A 26,505-nucleotide genomic window follows, 5' to 3' on the forward strand; every position below is an offset into this window, starting at 1 on the left:
GAAACACATTATTTTAGTTATTGTGAACTCGATGAACTTTTGGAATTGATTTCAAATTCATCAAATAGCTCAAATGACATTTTTACCCTTTTCATGGTTTTAAATTACAATTTTGCCCTTGATGGGGTATCTCCACACCTGCATGCTCAATTCATTGCATGAGTTTTGTTGGTGAGCCTTTCTCCATTGATTGCTCAAACAAGTGAGCAACACAACGATCACACAAGATTTTGTTAATTGTAATGGGTTCTACATATATATTCATCCGCAAGATTTTGTTAATTAATTAAGACTATTATAGACCATGAGACTAGTCATGACTCATGATGAGGGAATATGAATTATTGATTGATGGCTCCAAAAGCTTAGGCCATCTGAAATGTCGGGCTGTCTCTGCCTATCCGAAAGTGGAAATGTAGCTATTTCAGGGGAGGCAATGCAGTCTACTTAAAAGTTAAAGTAAGGCATTGTGGGTGATGTTCAGCCATTTCTGCTATATTTTCTTGCTTTCTGTGGCACATCAATAGCCAATGCTGCATGAAGAATTTATGTGTTCGGGTTGAATTTTGCATGATTGTTCCATGGTGCTAAGAATTCAGATTCGAATCTTTTGGTGTTTTAGGCTTTTAGCAAGTAGACAAATGGTATACAAAAGTAACCTAGTGTGCAAGGGAATATGCAGGTGAAGACAAAACAAGTATCAAAAGAAGATTGGCTTAGCTTCTTTTGGGAGAAATCACATGAGGGAAATTATTTTTGCATGGTGGAATGTGTTTGCAATTTCAAAAGATGCAGAGATAGGTTATAAATTCTTGGTGCATGCGAGTGTGAAGGGGATGCAATTAATGTGATTTTTCCTGCATCAAAACCATTTTTTCCAACCTCATTAATTAGACTAGTGAAAGTTTGATCATGGAAGCTATAGATCTTTAATTTTAACTATTTTTATGGATAGTTTGTAAATCATAATTTCAGATAAGCTAATTTTGTTGCCTAGGATATTGCTAAATGGACTCTTTAGTCAAACTTTAAGGAAATGATTTCCATCACTCCTATCCCTGAAGGAGATAGTGATAATTCCCAATAATGTATTTTGGATTGATCTTCCATGTTGAATGTATTTCTTATTCCCCAAAAAAAAAAAAAAAAATTCAGCATCTTCCCTTTTTCTTGAGACAAAGTTTAGCTACAAAATTAGTTGTAGTCTTAACTTACAACCTTTTTTTTTTTTAGAAATCTTAAGTTACAACCTTACTCAATAAAATAAAAATTACTACATATTTTGAAAATCTAACCGTTGAATTGCATGTTTTTTTCTCTCTTAATACACAAGTCAAATTTTGTGTCAATCAGATATTATTTACTATATGTTCTATAAGTTTATATTTTATGTATAATTTTAAATTACAAAAAATAGCAATTTAAACAATTTATTGATGACATAACTATTAATTTTTAATTTTCTAAAAATTTTATAAGCATGGAGGTTATAAGAAAAATATGTAATCGAATGGTATATTTGTTAACTAATAAGAAGATATTGAGTAAGGTTGTAATCTTAAGTTACAACTAATTTTATAATTAAATTTTGTTATTTATGTTTTTTTGTTATCCTTATCATTGCCTTTTTGTTTTGAACGCAGTTAATGTATGATGTTCGGACCTTTTAAGCATACATAACTTTGACGTATTAATTATTACAGCTTACAATTAAGTTGATCACAACCGCTAAATAAATTGTTTAATGTTTACACCCACGTTAAAAAAGCATCTTATACTAGATGCACCATCAATTTAAAATCATTAAACTTTTCTCAAAAAAAAAAAAAAAAAGTAATCTTGGCCATGGCCTTTATTGTGCAATTTTTTAGTTGCGTACTTTTCAACCTACGAGTTCTCATGTTAACCACACAATGCACACCATGGTTCAATATTGTCTTACTTTTAATTTCCTTACAAAATGACATTTTAAACTCTATAGTTTATGGAGTGTACAAATTAAAACCTGTAAGTTCATTTCCAAAAAAAAAAAAAAAAATTATATAGTTACAAAAGTGATAAATTATACCCTAATATTTTAATAAAATAACTATATAAAATTTTATATTTATAAAAATTTCAAGGTGGGAAAGTGGGGGTTGTTTAAAACCCAAGGAAGGGGGGCCATGGCCCCCTTACCCCCCTCCCTCTGCCAATGGGTGGTGGAGAGAGTTTTAGATCTTAAAATGGGTACGGAAAATGGCAAGGATATTTTTGTTAAACATCCATCAAATTACACACATGTTGCATATGTGAGTAATGTTTATATTTTAAAATAACCTTAATGGTTTTATTTTAATTCAAACTTTAGGACTATAAATGTATCAATAGAAATTTTGTGTACCAAAACACATTGGGATAAATTATTCTCGAATAAACCAAAATAGACACGCACAAAAGGGGGAAGAAAAAAGAAAGAAGAAAATTAAAGATAGATACTTTCCAGGTGATTTCTGCAATTTTGCAGTTGTATAGTTTTCATTTTAGAAATTCTTTAGGTCATTTGTTAAAGTGCCAGAATACGCAGCTTGATGTCTCATTCAAGGGCATATTTTGGTGTTAATTATACTGGGAGGGAAGTGCTTTGCTAATTATATACGTTGGAATCTTCTAAAACAACCTTAACATCATGTTCAACTACTCTTGCTGATTCTTGGACTTTCCAATCCCATTTAATGATTCCCATTTAGTAATACTTTTTGTGTGGAATCAATTTATATTAAAAAAAAATGTAAAATTTTATTTATTTATTTTCTATTTTGCAAGATTACTTTAATTTTTTTTTTATATAAATTAAGATTATTTTAATGTGATATATTGTAAAATAAAGAATCAAATTTAGCATGTGTTGTAAAAATAGTTATATAAAATAGATAAAATGATTTTTTTTTTGTTTGGTTTTTTGAACAACCGGATGGACATGCTCTAATAGAGAGTTGCATGCTTGCATTTTTTTTTTTTTTTGACATCATATGATTCATATCTTAACTGGATTCCAAGTGAAGCTTTAATATAATAATAATAGGAACATGCCAAGGGTACTTAACCCAATTATCAATGTATCAAAATAAATATTCAAGTTTATATTATATTATACCCTCATCTTTTTTTATTTTTTCTCCGTGTGACTTCAACTCACGCGTGTATTTTAAAGCTGGTGAACAAAAGCTTTGTATCATGTATTAGTTTATTTTGTTTAAGTTTAAAAGTTTATTTTGTTGGGTAAAAAATACAGTTGCTGCTCCTGTGCATATATAAAAAAAATGAGGGTAAAAATAGTTGTACCACTTATTTGTATTTTTAAGGTTTTTTTTTTTTTTTTTTTGGGGAAAAGATTTGTATTTTTAAGGTTAAGCAAACGAATAGTACTCGAATTTGGGTCGTTAAAATTCTTGGATCAGTACAAACTAGAGTGTTATATTTAATCCACCCACTTTCCCATATATTTTAACTATGAATTTGGATTACATCACAAGCAAAATCTCATTACCAAAAAGTTAAAAATACGAAAGAAAGGAAGTTGTCATTTTCATTAATGGAGGAGAGAAGAGTCTGTGTGGCTCTCATAGTGTCCACAGAGGCAATCAAACAAAGCACTCACACCCTCTAGAATTGTATTGCGTATGTGGTCCTCAGAAGTGGCTTTAATTGGTACATATTTTTCTACAGAACCCCTACCCCTCCTATCTGATTCTGAGGATATTTTTGAAAGGCGTGGGTACTAATAATGATCACTATTATTACTTCAATCATTATGAATTTGAAATTTGTGGAAAGAAAATGTTGCAATGGTGCCTCCCCAATGTTTTGCTTTCGCCTTTGGATTGGTTTTTTTGTTTTTTTGGGTGCTTATGCTCCTTCGTGCTTAGTTTATGGTTACAATTAACGGGATAATGATTATTATATACTTGTTGTTATTCACTTATTATACATATACACTATAATGTGGATTGAAATTGTGTTTTTAAAATACAATTTCAGTTAAAATTGTGAAATTATGAAAACACAATTTCACCACTTCAAAAGGAATATGTATATATGAAGTGTGCATTAACGAATGTGTATCAAAATTTCTCGGATTGATGGCTACTAACCCACCCACCCAACTTCCCAGCATTACAGCTGCCCACATTGCATTGCCTCCCGCATTCTTGAACCTTTGCTATGTATGTATAACATCATTTGCAACTTTCTTTTACATTTGGGGTCAAAATCTTACATAAATGTATTGAATTATATGTGAATAGAAATTCTGTAGCCGACAAAGTACTGGCTAGAGAGGACTCAAGAAATTAGATTGATTACGTAATTCTATCCACTATTAAGCTTTGGGCAGTTGACATTTTTCTCGAAAACTTATCTCCAAGATATATAATTCCATCATTTTATGCTTTAAAAAGATTATATTTTCTCCATGACAAGAAATTTTAGTCAATATTATTGGATTGGGAACAAGTTTGTCAGAGGATAAATAGAAAAAAACAAACAAAATTATAATTCGACTTAACTAATAAGAAGCATGTATGTCATTGAAATATAGACAAGCAACAACGACTGGTAATAAAAATGTCAGAAGGAAAGGGTGCATATCACAACATACCTTATCAATTTTCATAAATATTTAGGCATGCCATGATTGTATTTGACAAAATATAATGAATAATAGGAAGGTTTTATCACATAAATGATGGAATGGAAAGCGTGACTTTTGAACATAACATATACTTGAGCTTACTGGGAGGAGGATAGATTATGCAGAAATCCGTACGAGCTATGAACAAATATCAGCAGATTTTTTTTTTAGCACTTATTATCATCAAACCTTAATTACTATTATTATTTTTTGGGTAAGAAAATATAATTTGTGGGGTATTGACAAAATTAATTGACATTAATCCAAATTGTTAGACTACTTATTAGGTTGTAGGCCAATGCTCAAGCTCATTACTTGTACAAGTGTACAACACTATATTAGTCCACTTATAAAGTGTGCCTTCCAATATTTCTTTTACAGTTTTATATGCAAGTATCTGTTTGCCACAAGCTTTTTACTTCATCTTTTAGCTTATTTTGTTTATGTAAAACTTTTTAGAACTCCACTTTTTTAAGTACAAATATATTTTAACACATTTTCAAGTACCCAAAAAAAAAAAAAAAAAATTAACAAAAAGCAAATTTGCTAATTGCCACAAAAATTATTTTAACACTATTAATTACTATAAAACGATTAATTGGGTCCCATTTTAGGAAAAGTAAAATAATTCAACTATATGTTTGAATTTTTTTTTTTTCATTTTATAATTTTTTTTTTATGGAAAAAAGGGGTAGGGGGCCAACCAACGTGACAATCTTACTTGAATGTGACTATAGTAGCACCCTACCACTGGGTTCGGGGCCCTGCTAGGGTGTAGGGGACCACGGTGAGCCATAGCTTCCCATCCCGACGAGGGATACTAATGAACCTTGAACTGATGAGAAAGGCAACCCATATGAGTCCATATTCAAACTTGAACCTTAGACCACACACTCTACACATCTTATGCATCACCCAAGACCACTAGACCACACCTCTTAGTGGTTTTCAATTTATAATTTGATACTTTGAGGAACGAGAATTTGAATTCTAAATATCTCCATTGGAAACACAAAGAGATACCAACTAGTTAAGTTACAAGATTCTTATCAATGTTTGAATGTAATCGAAGAAGCTAATGTATTATACTTTATACCTAAGTTTTACCTTTTAAAAAGTGTAATTGTATAATTAGGGGTAAAGACAATTGAGCCATGGGTACAAAACAGAAAGATGGTGTTTTAGATGCTGTGGGTTAAAGCTAGCCAAGATTACAACCATTACCAGTCTTTGTGAACAACTTGGCTTGAACAAACCGTATTAACATGCATCCAAATGAGTTAGGCCTAAACCAATGCAGAAGTTGTAGAGTTTAAGCAGATAGCGACATGCAATCACTAATTATTAACATAAATCAAGCTTAGTGAGTCATGACCAGCTCATGTCGTGCCGTGTTAGTTCAAGATATGGAAAATTAAAAAAGTTTGTAACAGTTGGATAATCTAAGACCATTAACATAATGACACAGCTAGCAACAGAGATAAACAACAATATGAATGACGAGGACAATTTTGTTAACCCTAATTTTAAAATGGAGGAAACAATGCAATTCTTTCTTAAAATAATCCAACACCTTTTATTATCCACATATATACCACATTGTGTTAGTGGATCAAGACCTTGTGTTAAGTACGTAATCAAAGTGACACTTACTATGCATGTGATTTAGTCTTATTCTTAAATGCACCACCCAACATTATATATATAAATGCATATATATACATCGCACCAAAGATGATTATCTTATTATTAAAATATAAAAAGTATTATACGATTGATTATTTGGTTAAGAAGGAAATTTTTGTTCCATTTAATCAAAAAGTGGGGCGAAAAGTTAAATGATGAAGGAGGTCTTGTTAGCTGATGATGGTTTTATCCACAATCAACCAATCTCTTGATATCTATCTCATGACCTCCTTAGAAAAAACAAGTATCAAGTATCAAGTTTTTTTTTTTTTTTTTTTTTTTTTTGGGAAGGAAGTTTCGAGTGGTCATGTTTTGAGTATCAAAATATCAGAGAGTTTACGGATCTAACATATGATAATCATATAAAATTGACATAGAAGGTCATGATATCCAAATTCAGGGCATGTAAGAGCATTTTCATTCGAAAATGTTAAAAGAAAAATATATATATACATACATACATATATATATATATATATATATATTTTAGCTCCCCAAAAAAGTTACTTTGTCTATATTATATCATTCTTACATTGCACCCAACTTCTCATACTCTATTTTGTAATCCATCACATAAAATTAATATATTTTACACATCCTTCAACCAAAAAAAAAAAAAAAAAAAACCTCTCAGCAAACCCAAGCCGCCACCTCAAAGGAGAGTCTTTGCCGGTAACTATATACAACCCAGAGCCCACTTCGATTTTCCATCACCGTCATAATTTCTTAGCTACCAAACAAAACCCAAAAAAGAAGACAACAAATCCGCCACAGACAACCAAACCTAGCCCTAGCCATGCAATAATCCACCATAACAGCTTCCTATTTTACATTTTTGAAGCTTTTGCATTCCTGAATTGGGAATGCTCTAAGAATTCACGTAGAATTTAGTTTGGTAAATTTTCTTTATATTTATTATATTAGAATTATTTAAATTACTGTTTATTAGAGTAATAGTTAAGTTATTAATTCACCACTTCTTATCTGTTTAAATTTTTCTGTTTGGTTGGGTGAAAAGGGGCAGGCTGGGAAATGGTAGTTTTCCATTGTCTGGTTTGATGGAAAAGAGGGAGGAGTGGGGGTGGATGTAGTTTTCCACTCAATCCACCAAAATCTATCCTCCCTCTTTTCCATCATTCTTACTTTTCTATTATTTATACATTTTTTATTATCTCATTTTTTCATCCTGCCAACGAAATGGATAGAACAAAATGATATCAAAATATGTGATCCAAAGATCTAACCATATTTTCACTCTACCTCACATTATACATTATATATATATATATATATATGCTATGTTAAGTATCTTCAAGTTACACTAGATGTAATTTTAAGCAATGTTACGCTATATTTAATATTTTTCATTGGATATGAATTTTGACAAATCCACCGTTAGATTACAATTTCTTCTAATATCATTTATGCTTGAAAATTTTTAAGATGATTAGAGATTAATAACTATGTTATCAATCATGTTGGGAGGACCACAATTTGACTCTCTACAACCACTCTAAAAACAGGCCGCGTAGTGTAATATCGAATGTCATAAAAGATTTGAGTGTGTCTTCCTCATTACCAATTAGTTTTGAGGTGGAATGATATAACTCACGGTCTGATAAATGGTATTAGAGCCAAAGTCATGGTTCGAGTCACGGGAGTGTCATTGTGAGGGAGGGATTGTTAGGAGGACCACAATTTGACTGTCTGCAACCACTCTAAAATAGGTATGCATGGTGTGATGTCGAAAATCATAAAAGATTTGTCTTCCTCATTTCTCACCAATTGGTTTTGAGGTGGAACGGCATATCTCACAGTCCGATAAATGGTATCAAAGCCAAAGTCATGGATTCGAACCACGGGAGTATCATTGTGAGGGAGAGATTGTTGGGAGGACCACAATTTGACTCTCTATAACCACTTTAAAATAGGCCCGCGTGGTGTGATGTCAAAGGTCATAAAAGATTTAAGTATGTCTTTCTCATCTCTAATTGATCTTAAGATGAAATAGCATAGGTCACAGTCAGACAAATCAAATGTTTAAATTTTAAGTTTTTGTAGTTTAAACTTCAAAGTTATGCATAAACGATGAGTTTATGGATCAAATGGTAAATAACATCTGACTAGTACAGAATTTAACATGCTTGTTAATAACATATAGTATATATAATCCAATGATAAAAATTTTAAAATATAAATTTAATAAAAAGTTATTAAATAGTATAACATTGAAGATGATGCAAACAATATCAGACAATGCTTCTTTTTTTTTTTTTTTTTTTTTTGGTAATTTCATTTATTAGTTTGCACCCTCCTCACACGGGAACTTAGTGCCCACCTTGTCCTATTATGCTATTAGAACTCTTGTGCTTGTTTCTATTGTTATCATAAAGGTTTGTGAAGATGGAATTTTCTTTGTTTTGGATTTTTGGTTTGCTAAAGAATGAATAGAATAATGAAGATCCGATTTCCACAAGTACCATATGATATGCCGATGATGATAAAGCTGAACATGTTTGTAGATCTAGCACTGAGAGTAAAAAATTAAGAAGTTGTCGAATGTGATTTGTAGACTGCCCTAAAATTTTGCTTCCCATTGTACCATGATGTACATATGCTCTGATTCCATAAAGAACTTCGTTTCTTGGAGCTTTGTTTTCAGGAAAAAAAAAAAGTTTTTTAAAAAAGTTTTTAGATAACAAAAAGAAAAAGAAAACTTAAAAACAAGATGTTTGAAATGATCTTTTTTCTGAAAATGAAAATTGAAACTGGTCTAACTAAGCAACATTTTATGTTTGAAAACATCTTGCTTTCAAAATCATTTTTTAAAACAATTTATTTAGAAACACTTTTTTTTTGGGTAGTTTTTTTCTAAAAAACATGTTTTCGTGACTGATTTTTAAATTAATGCTAGCTTGTAATGCACTTATAAGTCAACTTATTGTTTTTTTTTTTTTATTATTTGCAATTTCCACATAAGCCATTTACTTATTTTATTTATTTTTTGTTTATTTTTTTTTACTATTTGTAAGTCCCATATGAACTACCTACTTATTTTATTAAATTTTTACTTTTCATCTGCAATATTTTTAGTAAAAAATTAAATAAATTGAACTAAAACAGACGCAAATAAAAGTTTTTTTTTTTTTTTTTTTGGCTAAACCAGACACAAATAAAGTTGGTTTCAAAACATGACCGCCCCTTATCCTCTCATTAGTCATATGTATCTTACATTTGTATGACCAATCAACAAAAATTAATTAAGGTTGCCTTAGTGGGGTGCACACATGGTAGCAAAGTGACAACACCTCAAATTTATTTTATTTTTTGGGTTGCTTTCTATGAGTGGGGAAACCTGAAATAAAAGGAAACCTGAAATAAATAAAAAATTAAAAAAAAAAAAGCTACAAACAAACATAAATAATAATAAAAATAAAGAAAAAGAGAATTTGGAGAGAAACAGAAATTTTGGGAAAAAGTCCTTTTGTTTGATTTGACAAGCTAAGCAATAGAGTTAGAATGTGGTGCACTAAGCACCCATGCGCGCTCGTTAGCAGACCCCACATGTCACATCTATCATGCGCCCGCGTTTTCTCGTCCCCCCATTGCTATTAACTCCCTATAGGGGCCTAGTCCTAAAAATAAAAAACTTTTTTTTTTTTTTCTCTTAGGGATTTCTTTTTTGTTTTTCACATTTTTTATAGGGTTTGTTTGTATGTGTTGCAATTTGGTACGAAAAGGAAAACTAGTTAAATCAAAGTACCCTTCCGTACATGACCTTGACCGTTATTTTAGGGCACTGTCCCTTGTGAAGAAAGGTGGTTTTACCAAAGTGCCCTTAGTCATTGATTTATAGGGCCAAAAATGAAAGGGTGAAATGGGTATTTGAGGGAAGATATGGGTAATGATTTTTGGAGGTAGATAAGATATGTAAGTTGGGTGAGGGGCTGGGGCACCTGAGTTGAGTTTTATCATTACTTTTAAGAGAGAGAGAGAGAGGTGGGTCTCAAATTTTCAGGGGGCATGGCTGTGTGTCCTGTATATAGTGCGTTTAGGACGCAAGCCTAGGATCCCACACCACATATATTTGGAAAGGTTTTGTACCAAATTTTCATGTTATATTGTTATATCATATGTGCACAAACCTAACAATGGTAGTGGTCTAGTTTAGGTTGTTTGTGCACAAACATAAAATTTGCAATGGCAGAATCATGTCGTGATGAGTTTGGGGACAAGTTTAGATTAGATTAACTTTCAACTCTGTTCAATATAAAGTTACGTCATTTAGGAGTCTTTAACGACTCAATTTTGACAAAAAAAAAAAAACTATCAAGAGGAGTGAAGTAAATAAAATTGAAAGTTAGAAAATTGAATTGAATAAAAATGAAGTTAGAGGATCAGATTGAATAAAAATGATATTAGATGACTAAATTGAATTTTAGACAAAGTTATACGGTGCAACTTGTAATTTAGCCTAATAACCTCTTATTGAATTAATATTTAACATTTCATTGTTAGATCATGCGCTCTCATTTTTTCTTAACAGACAAGCTAAATTTTGTATTGATCAAATATTTTTTTATTATTCAATTAATAACATCATGTTTCTCAAATAAAAAAAAAAATTAATAACATCATGTTTTATGTATAATTTTATAAATGAGATAGTTATTGATTTAATCAAACAATTAATTTTATCTATATAGTAATTTGAAACCAACTATATATATATATATATAGATAAAGAGAAATGTGAAATCTTTTTACAATTTTATCTACCGGTGAAAGAAGGAGAAGAAAAAAAATTGTATCAACGATTAGAACTCCTTACAATTTAAAAATAAAAATTAAAGAAAATTACCAATCAGCAATTTTAAAAATTTATGGATAGATTATATGAAAAGGAATATTTTTTTTAGTTGAACCCCAAAAAAAGAAAAACAGTAAATTCACTTTTCATAATTTATCTGATTCCCTCTTTCTTAGTTTTCTGGACTCATTGAATAATAATAACTTACCTTTTTAGTAAAAAAATAATTTCTCTTATCTCACCTCTTCCTAAAACCTTGTCTAGATACACAATATTTTTTTTTTTTTTTTACGATTATTAAAGTGATAAATTGTGGTTAATATATCAATATTGATTCAATGTATAATCATAATCAACCATCTCTTATTAAATTTGTTTTGTATGTAAAATTACTATTTGTAATGGTTAGTGTTGGCTTTAGGTTCAATGAATTTAGAGTCTATTTGAATTGAAAAGAAATAAAAAAAAAAAAGAAAGGAAAGTTGAATAAAATTGACTGAAAAATAGAATAAATTTCAGTAAACTTGACTCTATTTTTCTTCGCTCTGTCAATTCAAACAGGCTTGCCTTGCCATCCCAACCTTTACATTAGACCCAATGAGCTCATTGCAGGAGGAAGTGTTTCAATCTAATCCTATGATTTGAACGGGGGAAAGCACTGAAAGATGAGAGAAGGAAAACGACATACGTCACTTGAAAAGACAACTTCTGTGATTGGTTAACGTGAGAGAAAAGAATTTGAGGAACAATTGAGGGAAAACATATTTGTTGGGCCCACCACTATTGATTTGCCCAAAAAGGCGGCAATGGAAGTGAGTGATTTAAATATTAGACATTTTTTATAAAACATCAAGAAATGCTTGCCTTTTTTCTTTATCTTTATTTTTTGTTGAATATCAAGAGATAGATGCTTGCTAAGGCTGCGTTTGTTTTGGTGTAAAACCATTTCAGGAAATGATTTTACACTTCACTGTGTGTTTGGTTGCGTATGGAAAATAAAATTTTCCGGAAAAGCATTTCAGTTGACCGTGTGTTTTATGGCTTTGACCCGGAAATTGGTTTATACTTTTATTTTCACTATAAACCATTTCTGGATCTTAGACACGTGAAGAGAGAGCGAGAGAGAGAGAGAGAAAGAAGAGAGAGTTACTGATCCACCCAAAACCAATTGCACCCCAGCACTGGCGTCGCCAGCTTCCAGCACCGACGCTGCCATATATCTCACACCACCACCGAGATCGCATCACCACTGAAGATCGATCCACCCAAACCGATCACACCCCACCGAAGACCAATCCACCCAGACCAATCGCACCCAAACCGATCCACCGAAGATCGCATCACCCTAGACCGATCGCACCCCACTGAGATCGCATCACCACCAAAGACCGATCCACCCAAAACCGATCTCATCAGCGCCGTCGTCTCGATCTTGTCGCCCATGACCGATCTCTCCCTTTTCCTCCATTTTTGATCACTCTCTCTTCCTCGCTCTCTCAGTTTGACCGAATGGTGTTGTTTTGATTTTTGTTTTTTTAAGTTTATATATTGAAATTTTCTATTATAAAATTTGTTTGGTAACTGAGAAAATGGGTAAGAAAATGTGAGAAAGTAGTAGGAAAATAGCATTTTCAGAATGCAACCAAACACATGAAAACATTTTCTAGAACAATTTTCATAATGTAGCCAAACACTTGAAAATATTTTCCTTTTCTGAGAATATTTTACACCTGAGAATATTTTACACTCGGAAAATATTTTACATTCAACCAAACACAGCCTAAATTACAAGCCTTTTAACAAACAAATAAAAACTTTGAACATTAAAAGTTACCGTTAACGGTTTGAAATTAAAGGCCCACGATATTATATTTTTACTCATTAATTATCATACTCTCTTTATTTTATTGGGGCATTAAAGTAAAAACATACATTCTCTCTCTTCCTTTGCGAGAACACAGAAAAGGACAAACAAATCTTCTCTTATCTTTTTTCTCAAAAAAAAAAAAAAAAACCTTCTCTTATCTTGTTTTCTTTTCACTTTCCTTTCCATTTTCCTCTCCTCTTCTTTTCCTTTCTCTTCCCTCCCCTACCTAAAACCAACCAAAGTATAAAAGTATCAAAGATTTCTCAACTTTATCATATATTGGAGATTGTTGAGAGAGAGAGAGTAGTGGCACTTTTCAGGCCACTATCTCAATCAATGGCAATTGGGGTCTTTAATTTTAGAGGATGGAAAAGAAAGAAAGGGAAAAGGAGAGAAATTTCTCTTTGTTGCAAAAATGTGTAAGGAAAGGTATTGGTAAAAATATAAAATTTCAAATGGTTTTATATAGTTGTGTGAGTGCAACATTGAAGGAATTTTAACTTGAAACCAAATGCATAATAATTAAGTTTTGTCAATAATTCATGGGAAAGAAGAAAAATTGATTATTTTAGGGTTTTTAATATTATAAAGGGATTGATAAATCTCTTCAACTATTTTTAAAAAATCCTTCTATAAAAGTATGTGTGAATATTCTATAATTGAATTATTATTATTTTTAATAAAAATTGAAAAAAAATTGAAGTTATAAATAAAAAAAATATTTTTTTTAATCAAAATCCAGGCTTTTCTACTAAATTTTGGATACAAACCAAAATCTTTTTTCTCGTCAAGGTATGTATATTATATGTTTTAGGTAGATTTTTTTTTTTTTTTTTTTTTGGTAAATGTCTCAAATGATAATATCTATAGCACATAAATAAATTATTTAAAAAAAAGAGATGTATAATATGGCAACTTTTAAAAATCTGATCATATTATATAATCCAAAAAATATTTTGAGATGGGTTAGGTATTATTAATCCAGTAATCTACCAATAGGAATGGTAATGGAGCGAGGCGGGGTTGAAGGATAGAGTTTTTGTCCTTGTCCCGCATGATTTTGTCTTGCCCCAACCCTGCCTCTTGGGGCCCCGTGAAATCCCGCCCCACCTCGTAAAACTCTACTTCTTGTTAATTTGCCCCACAACTATTACATATTTTTAATAAAACACATTTCATTAATAAAAATATACTTGAAATTACAACTAAATTTATCCTATCAAATCAAAATAATTTTTAGAAAAATTGAATAATATTATCCAAGTGTTTAACAAAACAATATCACAACACATAACAAAATAATCCAAAAAGTTTGTACGTTTATCAACGCATGGTGGGGCAGGGACAGGGTGGGTCTAAAAAGTTTAAATCCAACCTCATTCCACCCCATGGTACAAGGCTAAAATCTCGCCCCATCCCCGCCCCACCACCTTTGCGGGGCAGGGGAAACCTGCGCGAGACAGAGCAAGGAGGGACGAGTCAAGCAAGGTGGGTTGGGGGGGGGGGGGGAGTGAGACGGGGTGAAATTACCATCCCTATCTACTATGGCTTTTGATTGAAATTTGTGGTGTGTCTTTGTGTTAGAATATCTTTGTCCTCTCTCTTGTGTGTGTGTATTTCAAAAAAAAAAAAAAACATTTGTGAGTTTCAATTAGCTCAACTAGTAAAATATCTTGTTCTCGAATAAAAGATATGGGAGAACCCCCGCTTACACCAAAAACTAATTGATATCTTGGTAAGACAATTATCAAACATCATACATAGATTAGGTTAGAGTAAAAATTCTATCTTGTATAAAAAAATTATAAAAAAAAAAAAGAAAAGAAAAAAAAAAGACATCATACCTTGAATAATTAAGTAATCAACCTCCCAAAAAAAAAAAAAAAAAAAAGAAGTAGTCAACCTTCTCTCTTCTTTGTTATTTAATTTCACTAGCTTTTTTTTGTTGAAGGAATTTCAAGAGTTTTACTTCTTCTTCTTCTTCTTTATGTGTGTGTGTGTGAAGAAGCACACGAATTTTACTTGGGTTTAAGTTAAAGAGGAAATTTTGAAAACTTATAAATTTTTATCTAAAAAAGTGCATCGAATGCTCTTTTTCATAAAGGGTTAGTCTTTTTAGCATTTAAACCTAACCAACAAAAAATATATGTATCAATAATAGCCTTAATAGGTGGTTCTGGTGTATGGTTAAACTCACCTCCCTATTAAATTACAAACGATATCTATACAATGTATAATAATAGAACATTAGCAATTAATTTTCTAAGATCACATTATATCATATTAGAAGCCTTTCTTAATTTTTCTCAAAAAAAAGAAGAAGAAGCCTTTCTTAACTTTTCTTCTTCCCACCACTGCACATCCTTGGTGCAGTGGTCACTTCACTAGTATAAATGATTGTGAGGTGTGAGGGGAAAGGGTCGGGGTTTAAGTCTTCAGAAGAGAGTTTCACACACATATACACTTAAATTAGGTTAGAGTATAAATTCTATTTTGTATAAAATAATAATAAAAATAAAAAATAAAAAATAAAAAATAAAAACTTTTCTTCTTCCCGTTATTTCTCACCTTACTATTATATTTCCTCCAACTTTTCTTTTCCCTTTGTTAACTCTTCTTCTCCCCCCATCTTAGCATTACTCTTTCTCCAACCATTCCTCTCCAATTTTTTACTCTTCTTCTCCCCGTCTTATTTTCCATTATATTTCCATGTACACCTCTCTCCCATTCATTCAGGGTTTTGCTAAAAAAAAAAATGTTACTCTTTTTTTTTTCTTTTTTCTTTTTTTTCTAAATTCTTATTATTTAAAATTGTTTTTCTATCTCTGCAATGGATTTTTGATTTTTAGTTTTATTGTTGGTTGCAACTCTTCTTTTAGTTGAATTGTTTAAGTGCTTTCAACACAAACTTGGATTGATACATTTTGATGTTTTTATTTATTTATTTTATAGGAAACATTTTGATGTTTTGATTTCCCACTACAGTTCTTCTCTGTTTTATGACTTTGGTTTAATTTTACTTTTGATTAATATTTAATTGTTTTGGTAGTGACTAATAAAGTGATTAAATTTAACCATTCTTTAAGCTTATTTATGGATCAATTAATAATAAAGTGACAAAATTTTACATTGCCCTTAAAGTTTTGACTAATCCTATACTTCTATAGCTATTATGACATGTAGTCAATTTGAATAAGTAGAACTTTACCCGACCTAGGTGCAGTCCAGTTTTGACTTTATATATACAATTTCAAGTGCATAACTGCATATTCTAATTACATCGTTTGACATAAGACTTTGTTAACTTATAGGTATTATATGGAAATTTAATCCTGATTTTATTAAGATTACCCAAGGTCTTAAGATTGATATTTTAAAAGCTTATTATATTTATATATATATATATATATATATATTATAATATAAAATAGAAAAGACCATTCTTTGAAGCTTATTTATGGATTTCAAATAATTCAGATTAACAAATATTTGTATCAAATTATTGATGTAGGGCTATGCTAAAAAATGCACAACCAATAGTGGGAGAGATAGAGATAGAGATAGAGATGAGATTGAAATTATAGACATGAGACATCACAATGAATGTTATTAGGGAAAATTACAACTTACCCATCTGTGGTTTGACCGAAATTTAAGTTGTCTACCTGTAATTTAAAATTTAACACTTTACCCACCTGAGATTAGCTAAGTTAGAGTTCAATAACCCACTTCTGTTAAAAACATGGCTAAACAAGTAATTTTACTTCACTTTTATGTCTCTCTCCTCCAAAAATACAACAGAAAAATTCAAAATCAAATAAGATAAAAAAAAAAAAAAAAAAATCCAACGGAACACTTACATCATGAGATTTCAAACCACAGGTGAGTAACTTAAATTTCGGTCAAATTTCAGGTAGGTAAAGTGTCAAATTTCAAATCACAAGTAGGTAATTTAAATTTCGGTCAAACCATAGATAGGTAAATTGTAATTTGCCCATGTTATTATTATTGGGTTATCACTTATCACTTAAATCTCTAGTTCTTGTTTAATATTTAGGATTCCAGCTAACTTTATATTTGTGCATAGATGTTTCATCTAGGCTTGAATTTTAAAGAGAAATGAATTGAAAATTGCTGAATATGAAATAAATTTTTTATTAATATTTTTTTCCAAGTCAAAATCTGAAAAACTAGAACCAAAAGACTTATACATTAAGAAGACCGTGCAATAAGCTAGTTACAAATAAAACAAAGTGCAATTTATTATTTTCTTTGTTTTATTTTTATTTTTTATTTAATATTTTTGAGTGTGTTTTGGGTGTGCAGGTGAAAAGTTTGAGACCTAGAGAAATTTGATTTGAGAATTTAGTAAAAAAATATTATGGATGCCTGCATTTCCATGCTTTATTTAAATTGACCAAAATAATTGTACCTTATTGTTCCGCATGATCCTAGATTTGACAATTCAAGTAGGAACTATTTTTGGCTACAAGAAAAGAAAGAAAGTAAAAAAGCAATAAGGAAAAAGAAGAGGTTAATTACACCTTTTTACTTTAAATTATCACCCTAATTACACTCAACTCTCTGCACTAGTGAAACACACAATTGTCTTCTCAAAGTTATAACTTTGTTTCAATGTCTTTACCATGTCTATTTTGGTTTTAAGTTTGATGTAAATTAATATTAAATGACCAATTTATTCCTCTCTCCAAAATAAATAGCTAAAGGGTGAATTAGTCTTTTAATGCTAAATTCTGTTAAAATAAATAGAAAAACAAACGATGGGGATTTAAGTGTAATATATTTTTAAAATTGTGAGGTCGAATTGTGCATTTCAATAGTTTAGGGGATTAAATTGTAATCAGAAAAATAGTTTGGGGTGAAAACGTACAATTTTCGCACAAAAAATCTTGTCAAAAAAATTTGTATTTCACAAAGTGTATGATCTTATACAAAAGACGGATCGCTCAAAATATTGAAACCATACATTCCCTTGCACGCTAGTATGTCGGCCTTATCACCCTAATTTGGATGATAATTTTATTATTCAAGAAGTGTTACATTGGTTCACGAAAAAGAAGGGAAAATAGAAGTTTTGGCAGCAAATTTAGATCTGGATAAAGCCTTTGATCGTATTTTTTTTCCTAGTAGCCAAAAATAGTTTCAATTTGGTAGAGAGGCTGATGTAGGTTTTTTTTTTTTTTTTTTTTTTTTTTTTAAGTGATCGTTAGTTTTGCTTTACCTAATTGACCATTTACCCTAAAATAGGAAAAGTTGCTACCAATGCTTACTACCACTAACCTTATTGCTGAACTATGGGTTGTCAAGGTCGACTTGTTCCTTGTCTAGGATCTAGGCTATTGCAATATGTTCCTTTAAACAGATTCATTACAAGATTTTAAGTTTCCTACTAAAGCCACATCTTCTTCTTCACCTCTAATGCTTTTAATTTCTGACTGCAAGATTATTCTAGCTAGATCTTGGTAGTTATCTAACGGGAAGCAAACAAGTGTGTCGATGGTTTAGCTTTTTAGGGCGTGAACAATAACCATGCTTTTTACTTGTATTGGACTTGCCCTAGATCTTTGTATTTTGTATATTTATGGGAAGTCTAGGGTTTAAAGACCCATAGACTGATCTAATATGTATTATGAAATTCATTTTCCAGTCTTTTAATATACTATTTTTTTATTACCCCAAAAAAAAATGGAATCGTTGATTTCGTTTTTAAAGTCTAAAAGGATATTAAATAAACTTTTGAGATATTAAATTACATCATATAACTAGGGTCAATTTTCAACACATTACAAAACCAACATAATTTTTTGTGTGTGTGAAGGAGACGCACTAAATGTTATCCTCCGGCTACATATATAACCACACTCTTTGCTTTTTTTTTTTCTTTTTTTTCTTTTTTTTTTTTTTTTTTAAGATAAAATAGGAGAGCATATACTATAGAAACAAAAACCAAATCAAGTCTAATTACATCAAAAGAGGTGTATTGCCCTCAAAGATTATTTATAACAAAAGAAGGACAAAGTCTATCTACACACATTACAGCATGTTGAACAAAAGCTATGCTCTGAGTATATTCTCTTATTCTTTCTACTTGATCGGTTGCTCTCTATTGCTAAATGGATTTTTTGTAATATTTCGGGGTAGATCCCCATATCATCCATTCTAGACCTTTGTTTTGTTCTTGGAATAGAGATGGAGGTAAAACCCCTCTTTTTCTACCCTTTACCACTGTTTAGTTTTGCTCTTTTCGAATAAACGTATTACTTAGACGAAAAAAAAAAAAAAAAAAAAGCTTGGAATGTTTAGTTGGTGCAACATCGATCATTTAATATGATTTATTTTTATGTTATACTCTAAAAGTACAATTGGACAAGACGCAATGTAAGTCTTCAACTACATACCAAATGCTAAAAAGAATTTAGGGAAATAGAATAGAGGGGAAATTAAAAAATAAAAAAATAAAAAGGGAAAACGGAAAAAGGAAAAGAACAAGCACAAGACAAGAAGGGAAAGAGGGGTCTTAATCTGTCTAATGATATTGTTGACCATTCAATCCACTCAACCAGATCCATCCTCAGGTATGTAGAGGAAGAGCATTTTGCATCAATAAGATTTTGGTTATGGATTTATTAGAAAGCTTCTCATTTAGTGGGAGACTGCATTTCAAAGTACACCCATTTTCTCACTTTCCATTCCCACCACCATATAGCTAGATTTTTCCACTTTAGTGACACTAACTTGAGTGGCTAAGACCATAAAAAAAAAAATAAAAAAAAAAAATTTAAAAATCCTTTCCATGGTCATGAATAGAGGTAGCATAACTTGACCCTAGTACATGGATATGCTTGCTTGAAATTTTTAGCACTAAGCTCCTTGAATTTTGAGTAAATCAAATTGACAATAGGATTTTATCCATGTGACCCTCTTTGGTGCAAAGCTTATATGCCTCTGTTGCACAAATGCGCTAACTACTGTACGAGTAATTCTTAGGTACTTTCGAAGCACGAGAAATAGTGCTCTCTTCTCTCACATTTTTCTATACTCTAGGAATACCTAAGAATTTTGAACTAAATGAATTTTTTTTTTTTTTTTTTTTTTAACATCCAATAGTAGTATAGCTTTCAAAAAATAAATAGTAGTATAGTACCACATTAAATGATTAAGGAAAAAGACCAGAACATATTCTCTTGACTCTCACTTTAATTGTCATATTAAAATTGAGGTTAGCAAATGTTGTACTAGACTGATGTTTAAAAAAGAAGAAGCAGTGAGAAACTATTGGTCACTTTTTGATTAAAGCAGAACAACTTGGACAAACAAGGAGCCACCACTAACAATTTGTTTAACCTTTTACCGATTGAGTTTTACCATCAACTAATAAAAAAGCTGAACAAATTTTTTATTTTTTATTTTTCCTTTCTGGAAATGCATCTTTACACGAAGATAAAATTGATGTGATATTTGTCATTTACTGAGCTTATTTGCTTTTTTTTGCTTCGAATGGAAGTCGTTTCAATATTTTAAATATTTTGCAACCTATGTAGTGATGATGGCTTCATTTGTTTTATTAGACCAATGATTTTTTTCTTGAAATATATGCATATTACCAAATGGAAATTAAGAAATTGACATATATCTGGTAAAGATTCACATCAAACCCATTTCCTTTTCATCCTATTTCACAGTTTAAAAAACACAGATGCCATTGGCCATTCATGTGTGTGATAAAAAAATATTGCGTGGGTGACAATTAACTTAATAATAAACTTTGTTTATGGCAACAAATGGTACAAACCTCATTAACCTGTCGGCATGGACTGTAATTAGTACCAAAACATGCCACAGAGAGAAGCAAACTGGTCCATGAAAATTAAAATAATTTAGGGTCAAGTTTAAGCTATTATATTTGGTCTCATAGAAGTGGTGTTTGAGTCATCAAACTCATATAGCATTTCCTAGTTAAGGATAATACTGAAGAGCTTTCCTTTCTCTCCAACCTTCTTCCTCCTATTTCCCTACGTCACATGGTTCTATTGGCTGAGCCTTTTTAAGTGAAAAACCATCTAACATGGACCTGGCTTGGAAATAAAACTCCAATATTATAGATTGACTTCTTGAACTCCATTACTCTCTTTGCCAAAACATTCTTCCATTTAAATAATTACTCCCCCACAAAGTGAACAGCCTCTCTCTCTCTCTCTGATGTAAGCATATATTTGATCTCAAAATGATTATCCACCATCACAAATTGCTCCCCCCATATATGTGCATCATAGCATGCATGGACACATGTAAACACTGCTTGACTAAATGGATCAAGCATGACTCATCTTGATGGGGCTAGGTGCACAGATATGGCTCATTTGGATCCCCCGCTTCCACAGGCTCGGGCCCAGCAAATAGAGTACCACTATGGTCACACCATGGTGGAAAATGCCAACTCAGATTGCCCCCCTCTACCCATTTTCTTCTTAGGAAAAAAAAATTGATCAAGCATGAGTAAAAACATACAAGAATCTGTATAATTGTTCATTATCATATAATACATACATCAATGTAATGCTAATGCCACATGTGAAAGTAAAAACATGGTCCGCATGATGTTCCATTGGTCTGAGCTTTAAGAAACTTCCTCAGTGTTAACAGGAGTGGGGGCCATTTCAACCTTTTCCCATCCTATAAAACACCTCTTCTCCTCACGCTTCCCTCCTCCTTCTAACAAAAACTATATCTAATTCACCTCCCCCCCCCCCCCAAAAGGACCAAGACCCTTCAATTCTTTAACTCAATAGGTTTCACCAGGCATGCAGCCTAGTGAGGTTACAGCACTCCATTATCTAGCCTCTTCAAATAACCCATCTCCATACCCAGCTAACTTTAACATGACTCAGAATACAGCATCCACATTTCAATTTAACCAGTTCCCTAATCCATTATACAATTTCCAGCTCCCACCTCAATTTCAAGACATAAATCCACATTCCTCATCTTTCAGCAGTAATTCAACTTCTGATGAAGCTGATGAGCAACAACTAAGCCTTATCAATGAGAGAAAACAGAGAAGGATGATATCTAATAGAGAGTCTGCCCGCCGTTCACGTATGCGCAAGCAGAAGCACCTAGATGAGCTGTGGTCACAGGTGGTTTGGCTCCGGAATGAGAACCACCAGCTCGTAGATAAGCTGAACCATGTTTCGGAGTCCCATGACAAGGTGGTTCAAGAAAATGCTCAGCTGAAGGAGGAAGCTTCAGAACTTCGTCAAATGCTTACTGATATGCAACTTAATAGCCCTTTCCCTACTTTAAGAGACCTGGATGATGTTCCCTGCAACACAGCTTATCTCAGAGCTGAGTCCTCAAACCAGTCTGCCACTAGTTCTATGGATCTGCTTGGCTAAGATGGAGGTCAAAGTTATTATATTATCCTCTTTCTAGTTTTGGTTCTTCTGTTTCTAAAGAAGTCAACCAGTTTTTGCTTAGCAATTTAGCCAGTATGAGATTGAAGAAAATTTGAAATAACACGTTTTGAGCATTTTACTTGAATATCACATATTTATCTATAAATAGTGCAGGTCTTCTGAGTTTCCTTTTATAATAAACAAGATTGAGTTTTATATCATAATGTAAACAGTAAACGTTAAAATGGCTTGCAGTGTCAAAAATTGAGCATTTTGTTGGCACGCACCACCTGTTTGGAGTCCACCAAAGACTTCATCATGATCCTTTTGCCCAAAAATATTTTCAGAAACATTGAATATGGAGTGTGCGATGTGCCTTCCACCAAAATTGACAGGTTGAGGATTCAAATCCAGAAATTAGCCTAAAAATGTGTAACACTACCTATAATTACCTCTCCTAGACCTTGCAAACAGTGAGAGCTTTGTACATTAGATACAACCTTCATAGAATATGGAGTGATCATCTGAAACAAGAACCAATAAGATGAATACTGCAGCAAGCCTGTGCAAAAAATTCGAGCAAAATAAAAATTCTATGCATATATTGTGAGAAATTTAGAATTAATTATTTCAGGTGTACTAGAGCAATGGAAGGATTGAATGGCATTGGGTGGTGTGGAGTTGGACATGACACAAAAATAAAGGTGGTGGAGTGGATTGGTAAATAAAACAAAAATTACCATAAAAAGAAATAATGTGTAAAAGTTTATCCACTAAAATCCAAATGCTCTTTGGTACTTTTCGAAAGCAACCTTGACTGAATATAATTGGAAATTACTTTTCAATTTTGCAATAGATTCTCTGAATCGGGTTGGATCCGGCATAGCTGTGTTTTGGTAACCGATCATAAACAGTGTATATCTCTCTCTCCTGCAAGTTATTATTTTCTAGCAAGACCTACAGAACTAAAAGCCTCAATATTTTGTTTATTTTACATCATTTCTCTATCATAAACTGCAATTTGTCTATTTAATTCATTTCCCTATCTTGTGTAATGCATTATTTAAGATCTGATAATAATTACAGAACTCTCAAACTCTTAGACCAACTCCAATCCAAACACAGTCAAGAAGCATCAGAATCTAATTAGATTCCTTGCATGGCTTAAAAGGATGCTAGACATATTAGTCATGGTTCCAATACCATAACTAATTATACCAAAGAAAAAGTATACAACATATTTGCATATCAGGTATACAAAAAGAGAAAGGAAAGCGATGAAGCACTAGGACCTACCAACTCATTTCCAACCAAAAAAATTCCTGAAGGCAAAAAAGTAGGGGGAGGCTCTATCAGACAACACCAATCTTAAAAGCCTCTACTAATATTCAAACACTATATGCTAAATCAAGCACAACAATCTCCACTCAGAAAAAACGTTGCACTGGATACAATTTTCTTTGTTTCCTTGTTCATATATTATCCTTTTGGCTAGATCTACATACCCCTTAATCAACAATCAGCCGTGAGAATTTCATCCAACATTCATTCCAACAAAGATTATATAAAGCTGTCCATCCAACTCCCAGTTGCTGCACTGATCCCACAGACTAGGATTTAATTACATTTTTCTTCCCATCCTACAATGTTTGACTAAATTTTTTCCCTTGTGAACTTATACACAACACAGGTTTGAAAATATATTCTTTGTGGCTTATTCTCACAATAAACCATGCCAGAAAGATTCTTCAAGGCCAATTCTGCAGCAATGATAATACTAGACATGAAGTCTTCAAGGCCACTAAGTAATTTAAAACTCTTGTCACCCTCGTTCCATATGGACCATTAAAATTTCTGAGACTAATCAACTGCAGAGAGTTCTATATTTACACTTCAACTCCTTCCCCACAAACCATCCCTCATTGAAAGGGCCTTATTTATGGAATGCAGCACAAATCACTTTTCTTATGTTTTTCAATGAATTTCAAGTTCACAAAATGAATTTTTTTTTTAAATAATAAATTTTTTTTGAGAAAAGACTACTTCATGTGCAAAGAGGAGCTAAAAGCCCCATGCACGAGACCAATCAAAAAAAGAGAAAGCAAAAGTTGCTAACCCCATACACTCCACATCTTCAAATGTATGCCAAATACCTTCCCTCCAAATAGTCTGCATCAAACACAAAGGAACCATATTCCAAATAGCCGAAAAAATGCTTACCTACCCAATTCCTCCAACTAAACACGACATCCATCACCTTCCCCAATAAGACTCAATGAATATCAAAACATCTAAACACAAAGCCCCACAGATTGTATGCAACCATGTAATGAATCAAAAGGTGGTCCACCATCTCCTCACTACACCAACACATCCAACATCACCCTACTAAAGTGTAACCTCTCTTAATGAAATTACCACAAGAATCTTCCCCCATGCCATTGTCCACACAAAAAAGAAGACCCTCTGTGGTGCTCTCACACCCTAAATGCCTTTCCAAGGGAATCAAAAAGCATTAGAGCCCCCTAAAACATTATAGAAAGAATGAATATCAAAATCCTCATCCTTTTAAGTTTCCACCATACCTAAGCCCCACCCTCGCTAATGGGAATGTGAAACTCTAGAAGTTGGAGGAATGAGGACACCAAATCTAACTCCCGATCATTAGAAGACTGAAAAAATCTGACATCCCAGCTCCTCATCACCCCCATAGTTTGCCTCACCAACAAAGACGCCACTAAAGCTTCAAAACTAGAGGAATTATCATATCCATCTTTAAGAGTTGGTCACCACACCAACAGTCATGACAAAAACAAACCTGGTCACCAAAAACTACTACAAATTGAATGTTCTGCAAAAACTTATCCCAACCCATATTAACACTCCTCCATACACCACACCTATAAGAGCCATGAATCGGTTTTTCGTGGTCCAACCACCCCACACCTCTCCAAACTTTGCAGCTATTACATGCCTCCATAACTGTGTCTCCTCTACTCCAAACCTCCACAGCCACTCCCTAACAATGCTTGATTAGAAGTTGCAAGCTTCCTAATCCCCAACCCCCCATCAGCAATAAGAGTGCAAAACTTATCCTAAACCAACAATGATGTTTAAAATTCTCCCTTAAAGCACCCCACAAGAAATTCCTGTGTTATTACCTATGAAGCACGGGTATGGTACGATATAGATACAACAATACGAATCATGAAAAACTAGGTTACAATACGATGGGAATACTTGTATTGATTAATTATAAATATATTTATATTTATATATATGTTTTTTGTATATTATTAAGAATTTTTTTTCATATATTGTTAAGCATATATCAATTAAGAGCAATAATGGATAATAAAGTGAATCCATGGCCATCAAATGATATTTAGAATAAAACCAAGATCCAAAAGAGCAAACAAAAGATAACTAGACAAGAGTTTTGTTTGTTTTTAGACCCCTTAAAAACACAATCAGATTAACCTAGGTAATTAGCCAAGTGATTACTTTGTCAAATTATCAAGTCTAGGTTAACACAATCATATAATCATATCAATGTAAAGTGCGGAAAATAAAGAACACAAAGATATGATAACCCAGAAAACTACACTGGTAAAAACCTGAAGAGGATTTAACTTAGTTATACTCAAGGTAAACCAGAATCCACTATGAAAGAATCAAAGTTTTACAATAGCAACTTAGACTATTAACATCCGATTGCTACCCACCAGTAGAAATTTACTGACACGACCACGTGCAAGCTCCGAGACCACGAACTCCTTCTTTCTTGGATTCTCCAGCAGATACAAGCACACCCGCTTGTGTTTCTTTAAACTCTTTAGTGCAACAATTGAATGATCATCAAGCTCTCAATGAAATCTCCTTCTTGATAATCCTAAGCATGTGTGAAGACAACCACCTCTAGATCTCACAAGAGATTCACACACACAGCAAATAAAGCGACCTCAAAAACGTGGCTAGGGTTTCCTTTTTATACCTACAGCAAAACATAAAACTCTACACGTTATATGGGCTTAAGGCTGAGTTGGAAAAATCT

General features: G+C 32.2%; 1 protein-coding gene across 1 annotated transcript; it reads left to right on the plus strand.

Moving 5' to 3' along the window:
- The first annotated feature begins 21,719 nt into the window (after positions 1–21,719).
- On the plus strand, positions 21,720–22,618 carry LOC115978190 (basic leucine zipper 43-like). Its single transcript, XM_031100209.1, has one exon. It carries the CDS (start codon positions 21,858–21,860, stop codon positions 22,449–22,451), a length of 594 nt encoding a protein of 197 aa, XP_030956069.1. The 5' UTR covers positions 21,720–21,857; the 3' UTR covers positions 22,452–22,618.
- Positions 22,619–26,505: the final 3,887 nt, after the last annotated feature.

Source organism: Quercus lobata, chromosome 2 (assembly GCF_001633185.2).
Source record: "Quercus lobata isolate SW786 chromosome 2, ValleyOak3.0 Primary Assembly, whole genome shotgun sequence".
Lineage (NCBI taxonomy): Eukaryota > Viridiplantae > Streptophyta > Magnoliopsida > Fagales > Fagaceae > Quercus > Quercus lobata.